General features: G+C 35.3%; 3 protein-coding genes across 8 annotated transcripts in view; all 3 read right to left on the bottom strand.

Moving 5' to 3' along the window:
* Nucleotides 1–5,487, bottom strand: part of bves — a 54,292-nt gene extending 48,805 nt beyond the window's left edge. For all 5 annotated transcript variants that reach the window (XR_010559389.1, XM_065368514.1, XM_065368515.1 and 2 more), the window contains exons 1-5: nucleotides 5,352–5,487; nucleotides 5,056–5,155; nucleotides 3,332–3,453; nucleotides 2,470–2,821; nucleotides 1,770–2,271 (exon numbers count right to left, since the gene is read on the bottom strand). Coding sequence is in view for 4 of the 5 variants with exons in the window: in XM_065368514.1 (XP_065224586.1) it covers nucleotides 1,770–2,186 (417 nt within the window). In the remaining variant the exon portion in view is untranslated. The remainder of the gene's footprint in view (nucleotides 1–1,769; nucleotides 2,272–2,469; nucleotides 2,822–3,331; nucleotides 3,454–5,055; nucleotides 5,156–5,351) is intronic.
* A 481-nt stretch (nucleotides 5,488–5,968) lies between these two features.
* Nucleotides 5,969–7,982, bottom strand: Cdc37 (cell division cycle protein 37). Its single transcript, XM_065368513.1, has 7 exons — nucleotides 7,748–7,982; nucleotides 7,529–7,662; nucleotides 7,301–7,454; nucleotides 6,948–7,223; nucleotides 6,745–6,860; nucleotides 6,475–6,664; nucleotides 5,969–6,404 (listed from the first exon to the last, which is right to left on the bottom strand). The coding sequence occupies exons 1-7, from the start codon at nucleotides 7,778–7,780 to the stop codon at nucleotides 6,162–6,164; spliced, it is 1,146 nt and encodes a 381-aa protein (XP_065224585.1). The 5' UTR covers nucleotides 7,781–7,982; the 3' UTR covers nucleotides 5,969–6,161.
* Nucleotides 7,983–10,969: 2,987 nt separating this feature from the next.
* Nucleotides 10,970–13,804, bottom strand: part of Sobp (Sine oculis-binding protein) — a 30,009-nt gene continuing 27,174 nt past the window's right edge. For both annotated transcript variants that reach the window (XM_065368511.1, XM_065368512.1), the window contains one exon: nucleotides 10,970–12,238. In XM_065368511.1, the coding sequence (XP_065224583.1) occupies nucleotides 11,176–12,238 (1,063 nt within the window). In that variant the 3' untranslated portion in view covers nucleotides 10,970–11,175. The remainder of the gene's footprint in view (nucleotides 12,239–13,804) is intronic.

Below are 13,804 nucleotides of genomic sequence, written 5' to 3'. Positions count from 1 at the left end.
ACAAAAATGCACTCTTTTGATAATTTTGACAAAAATGCACCCTTTTTTGATAATTTTGACAAAAATGAACACTTCACGACAGTTTTGACAAATATGGCACTTTTTTGGTAATTTTGACAAAAATGGACACTTTTTGACAATTTTACCAAAAATGGACCTTTTTTGACTACTTTGATAAAAATGGACACTTTTTATTGACAATTTTGACAAAAAGGGGCCCATTTTGACAGCTCTGACAAAAATGGCACTTTTTGACAATTTTTACAAAAATGGACACTTCTTGGTTATTTTGTCCAAAACTTTTTGACGTGTCTTCTCGACTTGGGAAAATTTGGCAGAAAAAAAAACAGAACTTTATAAGCAAGTTTGGCAAAAAAAAAAAAGGACTTTTTTAAACATTTCAGGTGAACATCAAATCTTTTCGGTGGTTTGGGGAAGGGAAAGGGTACAAAAAATTAAGAACTTGCAACTTTTGAGAATTATCGTGCCCTTAGAAAAGAAATGAAAAAAGGCCTGTTTAGAAGTACATATTCTGCTCAGAGATGAAAAATTTTCAAATAATTTGTTTGTACTGTACATACCTGCGGACATCAATTTTACGTATTTTTAAAAAATATTTTTCAACTTTGGAGGTTTCATACAAGGCGACCAACATGATTTGGAGGACCAAGGGTAGGATTTTCTCGGAAATAAGCTCATTGAAAAATCTTCAAAAAATGTCTACAGACATCAATTTTCTCTTTTTTTAATTTTTTCCAAATCTGGGATGGGCGGAGGCTTCATACACGAGAGCCAACATAATTCGAGGGTCCAACGAAGGTTTTTTTCTTGAACAGAGGGTCATGTAGAACAATTCTAATGTGGTAAATGAGATTAATCAGGATTCCCCCCCCCCCCGCAATTTTTATATTTTATTCTCATTTTCAGATGTGATTTTTTTCAACTTTGTTTCGAAGGACCGGAGAAAGTTTACACTTGAAAAGGGAATTATTTAGAAAAATTCTGATGCAGAGACAAAGAATTTAGAAAAATTGATTTTTTTTTACAATTTTTTCAACTTGAGGAGCTACCGCCACTACTTTTTTTTTGAATATGGAGAAAAATAAAAAATAGGGAATTATTTTTCCTACTGAGGTAACAACTTTGATAGGTGGTCATGGTAGGTGGAACATTCCAACTTTGCTTTCGCAAAATAAGGTACAACCTAATAACTACCTATTGATAAAGTTTCTTTGAAAAGCCAAATCCTCAAATCTACGTCAGCTTGATCGTCAACTCAATTCGTCATTTCCCAGAATACACGTGTTTTGAAAGGGGAACCAATCAACCCAACGATAATAAAACATTCGCTCGTTTCGTATCGATAACCAGTTCTAATTACTCGATTCAACAGCTATAGTATAATCTGGCAGGCACATTATGAAACATTCACCAGTCACCACATTTTTACAGCCATAGACATTCATCTACAAGACAGAATACAACCTACACAGCTGCGATCGTGTTTACGAACTGTTACACGCTGCTTGCCTTATACCTTTGACTATATAGATATAGTCAATGCCTTATACAGGGGAATCCAAATAAGGTATTACGTAATACACGTAACACGTTCGTTTGGTGGAGCTGGAGCAACGACCACGATACATAAACACCTTCATCATCCACATCATTCGACTAGTACTATACACACGAGCCATAATATCTATCGTTTAAAATTAATCATCCTATTATACTAATACATTACATATTTGAAAACATCTACTCACATCTTCGACTTCGTTGCTAAACCGAACCGGCCACTGTTTGAATAAAAGCACGACGATGTGTACGGTGTTGGCGACGATGAACAGCAAGTTCCACAGTAACGCGTCCAAAGTGCACAATATCTCGTATCCCCAAATACCGAAGAAAACACAGCCGATGAGCAGCATGCATCTTAAATACAATATACCGCATTTGCTATACGTAGCCAAACACGACAGCAGAAAGAATACGTTGGCCAGTTGGAAAAACGTGTGATTAAACGAGTGGAAATTGGCGCATTTCGGTACGCCGAATATAGTGAATAATTGCAGCTGGATATCTTCGACCGTTCTATTCAGCCAACTGGTATCGTTATCGTTTAGCGAAGCTATCGTAGCAATGGTCTGTTGCACTACGGTGGTGGAATCGCTGTCGTTCATTGTTGTATGCGGTGATTTTGATCATCGATTGATCTCATCGTCGTCGCGTATTCGGCGATTCAGCGGTGTCGTGAGATCGAACAAACTGTAACAGAATATCCGAACAAAATTAGAATCATGAAGTGTTTGAACGTTGAATCTTTTCGTAGCTTAGTCATTCGTATTCCCAACGATGAACTTATCGAATAGTCTGATGTGTTTGACATTCGTTAATCCTAGATAAGGTTTCGAATACCAAAAATACAACGATATCGAGTCTATTACACTGTGATTGTGTACTTACTGCGCATTGTGTGACTTCCCAAGCTATCGTGTGAATTGAATTTCAGTCTTCTGTATTGTAAAACTATAGGTACTACGATTGAAACACGTTACGAAGAGCTCACGTTTAACGGTTCGTTCATTACGTTAGGTTATCGAGTAAACGCATAATAACGAGGATTAAAAACGAAAGAAAATGCAGCAGCTCATAAATAATATTTCGCGCAAGCAACTACCGACAAGCGAATGCAGTTCGTAAATTATCTTCTATCACTGAAGGCGAAATTCTGCGGTGGCGAATACAACAAAATGAAAACAGAAAACATTCGCTCGAAAGCTGGAGAAATTAACGCAGTGTAGCGACCGCAACGAACCTGAAATGTAACGAATCTGATCAGTGTTGCCATTTTGGACGAACTTAATTTTCATTTCAATACGAATTATTTTTATGACTAATTTATAATATTTCTAGACTAAATTCTGATTATGGATGAAAACTTTCTTCGAATTATTTGAAATTGTGGACTGCAGGGTGTTCTACGAAGGAGAAAGGTATCGAAAACGTCCAAGGGGGATTCCTAGCTAAGAAAATGAACTCAAACTTTCAAAGAACTACTTTATACGAAGATCGAATTAATCGAAAATGATGATTTCTTCGCCAGAAACAGAAGTTTGATCTGGTTTACTTCGAATTATCACACTACGTTGATAATTACACCACAAAGATCATGTTCAATAGCTGTTTTCTGCGATAAAATTCGATAATATTGTTCCATAATTTTCTTTCTCCGAACAGATCGAAAGATTTGAATACATATTCCTATACTCCTATAGGTACCTAGACCTACCTAAACTAAATTAGAAGCTTTCGAAACAATTATTACCATTTTTCGAACGGATCTGTGTGTTTTGGGTATGATCGACTTTTCAAAATGGTTCGAAAAAACTCCTTCGAATGATCTTCAACCACGTTACGAGACAGAGGCTGAAAGGTACCAGAATTCAACTAGAAAATAAAAATAAAAAATCAACAGGGGTACTCAAAATTCAGAGAAAAATTAAGATATAGTCAAGTTTGATTGGGTCAACACAGAGATGATAAATTTCCAGAAATTTAATATTTTGAAAACTTGCGGAATCTTTCCAGAAAATTACTGGAAATTTATATTTCCTCAAAATATGAAATAGGCAATACTAATTTTGAGAAAATGTCACCTTGAAAATGTCATTCATCAACTTACTAACCTTACACCAAATAAATTTACAAATATTTGGAAATTTTCCTTCATTTTAAACATTTTTATCAACATTTTGCAAAAATTAAACGCTTTTTTTTACAACTTTCTCGCCATTTACAATAATTTTTCTGAAAATTTATGGATTTTGAAAGTTTCATTTTCAGAAACTTTCGGTGAAAATCAGTCTAGCCACCTTTTTAAGCCCCAAAAAATAGCTGGAAAAGTTTATAGAGTAGACAAATAGCATGTACTTTCCGTTGTGCCCATCTTCAAAAATTCTGAAAAAACTACAAGTACATAATATGTAAGTATTTTGTTATAGGTACTGATTAACGTATCAAAAAATTGGGGCAACGTTTTTTCCAATTATCGATCTAAGGAATTCCAAAGATTACGAAAAAATACAATTTTATTTTACCTAATGAAGTAAAAATTCCAACTGATTCATTTTCATTTCATCAATTTCGGAAAATCAGAGAGAGATTCGATAAAAAAAATTGTATGGGGGAGGGGTGGGAGTGGCTTGAAAAGCCTGCAAGAACAAAGTTTAATTTCCAACTTTATCTGACACATTTCCAGAAGGATTTCAAATTTTAAAATTCAAAACCTGGACTAAGTAGATCAAAAATCAACAAAAAAAATTTGTTGGGAAGATCAATAAATTAGTTGAAAAAAATCACAGAATTTATTTTTTTGGCAAAGAAAAATCATAAAATTTTTAGGAAAAAAAATCATACAATTATTCTTAGGGAAAAAAATCATGATTTTTTTTTGGAAAAACAAATCATAAAAATGTTTTTTTTTTAAGTCTAGAATGTTTTTGGGGAAAAAAATCATGGAATTTATTTTTTTGGAAAAACGAATCATAAAATTCTGTTGAAAAAAACAAGCCTGAAATCGTTTAGGGAAAAAAATCATGGAATTTATTTTTTTGGCAAAAAAATTATGAAGTTTTCATGATTTTTTTTTGGAAAAACAAAACATACTTACATTTTTTTGAAAAAAAAAACATAAGCCTAAAATGGTTTTGGAAAAAAAATATACGAATTTTTCATGATTTTTTTTTTTTGAAAGACAAAACATAAAATTATTTTGAAAAAAAAAACACAAGCCTGAAGTGATTTTGGAAAAAAAATCATGGAATTTATTTTTTTGGAAAAAAAGTCATGGAATTTATTTTTTTGGAAAAAAAATTGCAGAATTAATGTTTTTGGAAAACATCTACTTTCCTCTGTAAATGCATTTCAAAGACTGCAGTTTGTATCATCATCGTGGTTTATCAACATTTTAAAAAAATACAAAAATCACCGATCTAAATTATTCTCAAGGCGAAAAGACAGGGAATGGTCCATATTTAAAATTTTGCTTACTTTTATAATCAGAAAATTGCTCGACGAATTTGATCATTTTAGTTTTACGCATCGGTAATTTCAATTCGACGAATTTCTTCTACTTTTAGATTGGAAAAATCTGAAACAGGATGGAAAATCAATCATTAAAATTTTCTTTTGTAGTTCTCTACGAATTAATTTAAATTTTCTTTGCTCTTGATAATGGTAAATTAATCACTTAATTCCAAAAAATGAAACGTTCAATTCAAGTAGTACATATGTAGAAGAGAAAGAGAAAAGTCGACAGATGAAATACTCGAAACTCCATTACTTACACGTTACCCATTCTTCATTTCGAATAATTTTCCACCTCTGTGACGAATTCTTCCGAACAATACTTTTCGAGCTGGACGAGCACCATTCATTTTGCAGAAAGTTCATCGATCTTCATTGTCTGAAATTTCTTTTCTTAAATCATCGCGAAAAAGCTACACGCACGACAAATGTCGAAATCGAACCGCGAAAAAAAACATCACTAATTAGGTACTTATTAGTTATAAATATACATACATCGAAATATACCCGACGCGATAATCATCTAAGATGAAAAAAAGTACAATCGATATCATCGTTTTAATAATTCACAATCATCGAGTACTATTTTTTAGAAACTTAAAAGATAAAGGGGGAAAAAGTTAAATACACGATCAATGGTTTCATTAACAACTACAATACAAACGATAGTATCACGCAGAGATTAAAAAAATGACAAAAAAAATGCATAAATAATAACACCTTATATGACTACGTTGAATTGAATAAATAGTAAATTAAAAAAAAAAAAAAAAAAAAAAAAACGACTACGAAGTAAAAAAAATACGATTGGTAGGTAAATTGGGTGTTGAAAAGAACATTGAAATCAATACACAAACATATTTAAAAAATATGGCTATTTTTCTGTTTTTTTTTTTCATTTTTTTTTTTTAGAGCCATGACCGAATTTTATAACATTGAGGTTGATATCGCAAATACTTATCCGTTTAGTTAAATTCACGAAACTTGATAGGTGACTATGAATTCACGAAGACGAGATAACTGGGATGAAAATTGAGTAATTCGGTTAAAAACACTGACAAGACGATCGATTACGATTTTTCTTCAACAGTCGAGTATATATTTTCTTCTTCGGTATCCTTTTCTCGAGTAGACTCTTCGGTATCTTTATCTTGAGTAGATTCTTCGGTAGCTTCGGCAGCTTTCGCATCAGGAACCCAGAGACCAGAATCGACGCATCGTTTCATATGATAAGCAGCTTCGTCGGGAGGCATTTTAGCGATGGTTTCTTTCAGCATATCGATTTCTCTTTCGTCGAAGCATTTTCTCAATTCCTACTCGAACAAACATCGCAATTACAACTGTTCTCGTAAATAAATGAAATAACGAATCGATGATGCTTACTTCTGGAAGCGATTCGTAAACTTCGACAGGATCGAGACCGCCTGGACCGAGTCTTTTTTCGCGTTCTTTTTCTTCGATTTCTTGTAAAGCTGCGTCAAGTTTTTCTTGAGCTCGTTGGACTATTCGAGCTCTAAAACTGGTCAACTCTTGTTGGAATTCCGCTTTGTATTGTTCATCGGCTAACTGAATCCTAGTAACGAATACGAACAAATGAACGATGTAATATTCCATACAACAGAGTACGTGAAATATATCTCGAATATAAGATACCTGCTGAAGAACGCTCCTACGCAAGCTCTGGGATCGGTATCCAAATGTTTAGATAATTCTAGAATATATTGCATACAAATACACTGATGGGCTACGTGTTCCATTAAATTGTGTTTCTGCAAATCGAACGAAACACAATTAATATATTCCTCGAAAGAAAACATATTATTATCGAATATCAAACACTTGATCGAAACACTTACGTCTTCCATTTCTAAATTAATACACCAGATGACTAAATAATTGGCGGTTTCTTCGCAAGTCAAATGCGGATGTTCTAGTAAGAAACGTTTACTGTCGTCGTATCTCTTCAGCATACCGAACTGTTCGAGTAATGTTTTGTTTTCTTTAACGAACGCTCTGAATTTTTCATCTTTCTCTTCTTCGGAGAGTTCTTCTTTAGCACGAGCAGCGGGTTTATTTACGATAGTTTTAGTAAATCCGGGTTGACTGATCGTATCAACGTTCCAAGGAGTAACCTACGAATTACATTACATTACTGTCAAAAGTAGCTAACGAAACTCACTCGGTTCCAATATCCGAATCCAAGACTTACTTTTTCTTTACGTTTAATGTCTTCTTCATATTTACGTATTTCTGCAGCTTCTGCTTCTAACTGAGTCAAAGCTTTTTTCAAATCACCCACGTCTAATCCCTTGCTTTCTTTTTCTTTCAAATCTTGAACGGTTTTCTCGTATCGTTTCTTATGCCTATTGAAACAAACCACAGAGAGGGTAATTCTAATCTTGAAGAGTACATCGGAGTATTGAAGATGAAAACTTACGTGGTTCTCTTGTTCTCGAACTCTTCTCGTTCCTTTTTCTGCTCTTCCATACGTTCGACGCGAGCTTGATGCCGCCATCGGAATAAAGATGGAGTATCGATATTTGGATGAGTTTCGTCTTCGTCATCGGATATCTAAGGTACGTGAAACGTTACCGTGCGAATTACTAGTCGAATAAATATTTAAATACGAATACAATGGCAAGTTGATGAGACTTACTTCGATATCCTTCCATTTGCTGTAATCTACCATCTTGAACGCGTAGTATTTCGAGCTGGACTAGAAGAGGTACGATGAATGTGGATTCTTCGGCAACTGTCACAAGTTTGGAAAACAATTTAGGGAAATTCGCCTATTTTACTCGATATTTTGTTATTTACCGCTTTGATTTTCATTCACACACCGAACACATCGACGATTCTAGACGCAGTGCGAAAAACTGAAAAAGTGCAATGATTCAACGCATTCCTGGAAAATCAAACTTATTTTGCACGTTTTATTGAAGTATAATTCAGGAGGAGGTGATTTTCAAACCGAAGAAAACTTGAAAATCCGAACTACGGTAATTTTCACAGTTTAGTATTCATGTAAGGGTTGAAATATTCTAATTATTAGATTTCTCATGAAAATATTTCTCGATTAATCAAATTCATCACAAAATGAAGTTGAATATTTCGCACCTCCTCATGAAATATGGTACTCAAAAAATTCAAAGTAGCTTATGATGACGTCACGTCGACTTTTTATCAGTAAACACGATCGTTGATTGGTTGTTTCGATATTATGACGCAAACTGTAGCGAAATTTCAGTAGTTTTTTTTCAACAAAAATATTCAACTTTTTCAAGAGGAAAAAAGTTTTATAAAAAGCTTGATAGAAGCTTTAAAAACAGAAGTTGAACTCAATTTCTTCATTCTTGAGATCTTTGGAGCAAGGAAACTGAATCATAAATTCATAAGTAACGACGAAGTTCATTCTGCGTTCAATTCAACCTCCCTTTTGATTTTTGTTTTTTTGAAGTCGTGAAGTCGATCTTCTGTTCCTGTTCTTTGGTGACTTGAAAATTGAATCTTGACTCTTCGAGTTCTTGAGAGTTGAGCATTTCTAATTTTTTGTCACTGACATGATATCTTGAAACTTGAATTAATGAAAAAAGCTTGAACTTTAACTGCTTGAAGGGTTCGAGCCTCCGAGGCCTCACCCAATCCCAAATCCTATAAAACATTACAACTATCATCTAACCTACTACCTACAGCACCAATTATCTTGATTAAGACTGACAAGGGATGAAGGAAACTTCTAGAGGTGTCACACTCCAATTTGAACGGGACTGCGATTTTTGGAAAGAACATAGTATAAAACCCCCAAAACCAAATTTTCAGAAGCCAAAGTTCATTTTTCGATTTTTGGCAATTTTGGCGAATTTTTGAAAATTCAAAATTGATTGTTTTTTGACGATTTATGTTTTTTTTAAAAAAAATACATACGTATTTGATCAATAAAAATAGCCAAAATAAGTACCAAAACTAATATTAATCACCCAAGTCCAGATTTCACAATTTCCAGCCATTCTGGAGCTTCCAGCGAGATTTTTCAATTTCTCCAGAATTTTGAATTTGCTCCAGAAGGCGTGAATATGCAGTTGGGCAGCTAAAAATCGAGTTGTATATTACACTCGACCTGTTTAACGAGTTTATCCACATTTGAGCCGATTTTGAGAGTGACACCTCAAAAGTGGCTTTTTGACCAGCTTTTTTCAAAATTAAAAAATCCAAAAAATCAAAAGATAACCGTTTGTGAGGAAATTTTTGAAATTTGCGCGAATCACCGTATTTTTTCAAGAACTAACCACCTGAGCGCAAATTCTACCATTTCCAGCCGTTTTGGAGCGAGAGTCAAACCTCAAAAAACCACTCCTGAGGTGTCACTCTCAAAATCGGCTCAAATGTGGTGAAACTCGTTTAACAGGTCGAGTGTAATATACAACTCGATTTTTAGCTGTCCAACTTCATATTCACGCCTTCTGGAGCAAATTCAAAATTCTGGAGAAATTGGAAAATCTCGCTGGAAGCTCCAAAATGGCTGGAAATTGTGAAATTTGGATTTGGGGGGTTAGTTTTGGACAAAATACAGCGATCCGCGTGAATTTTAAAAATTTCCACACAAACGGGAAACTTTTGATTTTTTGGATTTTTTAATTTTGAAAAAGCTGGTCAAAAAGCCACTTTTGAGGTGTCAAGTCTCAAAATCGGCTCAAATGTGGATAAACTTGTTGAGTTGAACAGGTCGAGTGTAATATACAACTTTATTTTTAGCTGCCCAACTGCATATTCAGGCCTTTTGGAGCAAATTCAAAATTCTGGAGAAATTGAAAAATCTCGCTGGAAGCTCCAGAATGGCTGGAAATAGTGAAATTTGGATTTGGGGGGTTAGTTTTGGACAATATACTGCGATTCGCGTGAATTTCAAAAATACTTTTGATTTTTTGGATTTTTCAATTTTGAAAAAATCTGGTCAAAAAAGGCACTTTTGAGGTGTCACTCTCAAAATCGGGTCAAATGTAGGTAAACTCATTAAACAGGTCCAGTATAATACACAAATCGATTTTTAGCTGCCCAACTGCAAATTCACGCCTTCTGGAGCAAATTCAAAATTCTGGAGAAATTGAAAAATCTCGCTGGAAGCTCCAGAATGGTTGGAAATTGTGAAATTTGGATTTGGAGGGGTTAGTTTTGGACAAAATACAGCGATTCACGTAAATTTTAAAAATTTTCACACAAACGGGAAACTTTTGATTTTTTGGATTTTTTAATTTTGAAAAAAACTGGTCAAAATTCAAAAACCCACTATTGAGGTGTCACTCTCAAAATCGGCTCAAATGTAGATAAACTCGTTAAACAGGTCGAGTGTAATACACAACTCGATTTTTAGCTGCCCAACTTCATATTCACGCCTTCTGGAGCAAATTCAAAATTCTGGAGAAATTGAAAAATCTCGCTGGAAGCTCCAGAATGGCATGAAATTGTAAAATTTGGATTTGGGTAATTAATATTAGTTTTGGGACTTATTTTGACCATTTTTATTGATCAGGTAGGTACGTACTTTTTTTAAAAAAAGCATAAATCGCCGAAAACAGTCAATTTTGAATTTCCAAAAATTCGCCAAAAATCGAAAAATGAACTTGGGCAGCTGAAAATTTGGTTTTAGGGGTTTTAGACTATGCTCTTTCCAAAAATCGCGGTCTCGTTTTTCATATCGGAGTGTGGCACCTCAAGAGGTTCCCTTGTGAGTCAAAAAAGAACTAAATTTTAATTAAAATTCACCCATTAAAAAAAAAAAAAAACTCAAACTCCACATAAATCACTTTGAATTTAAAATCATACAAAAAAAAGAATAAAAAAAAACAACAGGAAACTCTCTAATTTAAAAATAAAACCCCACTGAAAAATGAAACTTTAATATTCGGAAGTAAAAAACAGAGATAAAGAGAAGAAGAAAAAAACAAATACAAACACACAAATAAATGCATTAATAATAAAAATTACTCGATTAAAACGAAGGTAGGTAGTAGGTACTATAGGTGGTTCGTCAGCACGAAGATTAAGAAAAAAAGCAACCCAAAAAATGAAAAACAGAGTAGACAGAGGTTAATAATTCTCGACTAAATGTTTCAAAGTCGAATCTTCTTCCGAAGAGCACATCTTTTTCCTTTTCTTTTTACTCGATTTCGTATGAACTGCGGGTATCAAATTAACGGGCGACTGAGGAGGAGATACTTTATCTTGCTCTAACTCTACCGCTTCTTGTTCCTCTTCATCACGAGTCTTATCATCTGTCGTTTTCTTCGCATCGTTTAAAAAAATAGGTAGAGGAATAGGTATAGGAATGGGTATAGGAATAGGTAATACAATAGGATACGGTACGAGAACCGTAGGAGGAGGTAGTATAGACTTAGGAGCCGAGTTCTGAGCAGCATTCGCAGCTGCAACAGGTAGAACCTGAGGAGGTGGAGGAGGTTGAGAGACAGGCTGTGGATTCTGATTAATAATCTGAGGAGGTCTGGTGATCGGTAGCAATGGAGGTATTTGAGAATTAGCCAACGAACTCCTCCCCACAACCGGAGCCGATACCGATGGTCTAGAAGGTGTAACTGCTGGAGTCGCCAGTGGCTGGAAATACTGCGGTCTTTGAAGATACTCGGGTGTATTATTGGTGGCTGCTGCAGCGTTAGGTGGTGGCAGCATTGAAGAGAAATTTGGGTAAAATGGTATCCTCGGTGGGGTAGGTTCGGTATGAGTCTGACTAGATTTCAACGTCTCGTCTACTTTGTGCAATTGCAAAGGGCGTAACTTGTTGACGAGTTTTTTACTTTTCTTTTTCTTTATCACCTCGTTGGAATACCGTTTGCATTTCTTTTTCGATGCAGGTTCGTCGGGCAAGGTGGCGTATTCTTTTCGCAATTCTATAGTTAGACTGGTGTTGGGTGACTCGTCGTCGGGAGATACGTTGATTGGTGGAGTCGACGATCTAGATTTATCAGAACGAGGAGGCGATGCGCAGTTCTTCAGCCACAGGTCGGGGGTGATCAAGGTAGATAAAGAGGTACCTTCTAGATTCTGCAGCTGTTCTTGATGGTGCGGGTGCATTTCCAGGTGTTCTTTCGTTTCTTGGCAGAATATGTCTAGTTTGAACTGGTTCAGGCATTTGTCGCTGCGGAATTGAAAATAAGTAAATTCAGTTCAAAGAAATCTGAATATTGATATAGGGGGGGGGGGGCACAGTAAAACCTGAGCAGAATTTAGGAGGAAAAAAGTCCCTTCGAATGTAGTAATTTTAGAATATGTCCGACTACAAGTATTTTTTATTTTTTAGCGCTGAATCTGAATATGATATCAATTTTTGACTATGGGCATTAGGGGGTGGGGGGAGGGGGTAAAATCATAAAAATAGGCTTAAAAACCAATATGGGTATCCTCATGTATGTTTTTTGAGGCGCTGAATCCGTATCCGATGGTAGTTTTTATCTATGGTCATCAGGGGGTGGGGGAGAGGGGGAGGGAGGGGGTAAAATCATGAAAATAGGCTTAAAAACCAATATGGGTATTCTCATGTATGTTTTTTGAGGCGCTGAATCCGAATTCCATGGTAGTTTTTTGTCTATGGTCATGGGGAGGGAGGGGGTAAAATCATGAAAATAGGCTTGAAAACCAATATGGGTATTCTCATATATGTTTTTTGAGGCGCTGAATCCGAATCCAATATTAGTTTTTTGTCTATGGCCATCTGAGGGTGGGAAAGAGGGGGAGGAAATGGGTAAAATCATAAAATCGGTTTATAAACCAATATGGGTAATGGGTATCCTCATATGTGACCCGCTCTGACAAAACCGACCATTTCGACAAAATTTCAAAAAATGTTGCTTTCTCAAAAATTTGATCTTTCAACCCTTAAAACTCATTTTAAACATCATTATTTTGGACACTTTTTTTTGTCGAAACGGTCGGTTTTGTCAGAGCGGGTCACATATACGTTTTTTGAGGCGGTGAATCCGAATCCATTATTAGGTTTTGCCCATACCTAGTAATCGGATGTCCAATGGTTTTATAATTTTTTTTTTTGAATTTTGACTGAAGAAGGGGCAAGGGAGGAGGTGGAACGGATAGAGAAGCCCAGATTGAAAAACTAAGCCCATATTCGGATTCACCGTCCCCAAAAACATGACAAACGATACGTCACATGGTATTATTTTTTTTCAATTTTGGATCATACATAAAAGGTGGGGGGAGAGGGTGGAAAAGGTTGAGAAAGCCAAATCAAAAAACTAAGCGCATATTCGGACTCAGCGTTCCCAAAAACATAACAAACGATATGCCACATGGTATTATTTTTTTCGATTTTGGATAATGAAGGGTGGGGGAAGGGGTGGAAAGGGTAGAGAAGGCCAGATCGAAAAACTAAGTCGATATTCGGATTCAGCGTCCCCAAAAACATAACAAACGATATGTCACATGGTATTTAAATTTTTTTCGATTTTGGATCATAAAGGGGCGGGGGGTGGCGGTTCACTACCTTAGGGGTACGATGTTTCAAATCGGACATGAAATTTGCATTCAGCACCAAAAAAAAAAACAATTTTTACCCCTCAAAAGCTGGATTACCATAGAAAAAGATTTCCTGCCCACTCCATTTCATTCTGATTCCACCATAGGGGGGGGGGTTGCAAACTTATCTCATTGGTTGAAACAAATTATGAGAAGGTATCAAATTTGGCATCTT

The sequence above is a fragment of the Planococcus citri genome, chromosome 5 (assembly GCF_950023065.1).
Source record: "Planococcus citri chromosome 5, ihPlaCitr1.1, whole genome shotgun sequence".
NCBI lineage: Eukaryota > Metazoa > Arthropoda > Insecta > Hemiptera > Pseudococcidae > Planococcus > Planococcus citri.
This window is presented reverse-complemented; position numbering and strand designations above follow the sequence as displayed.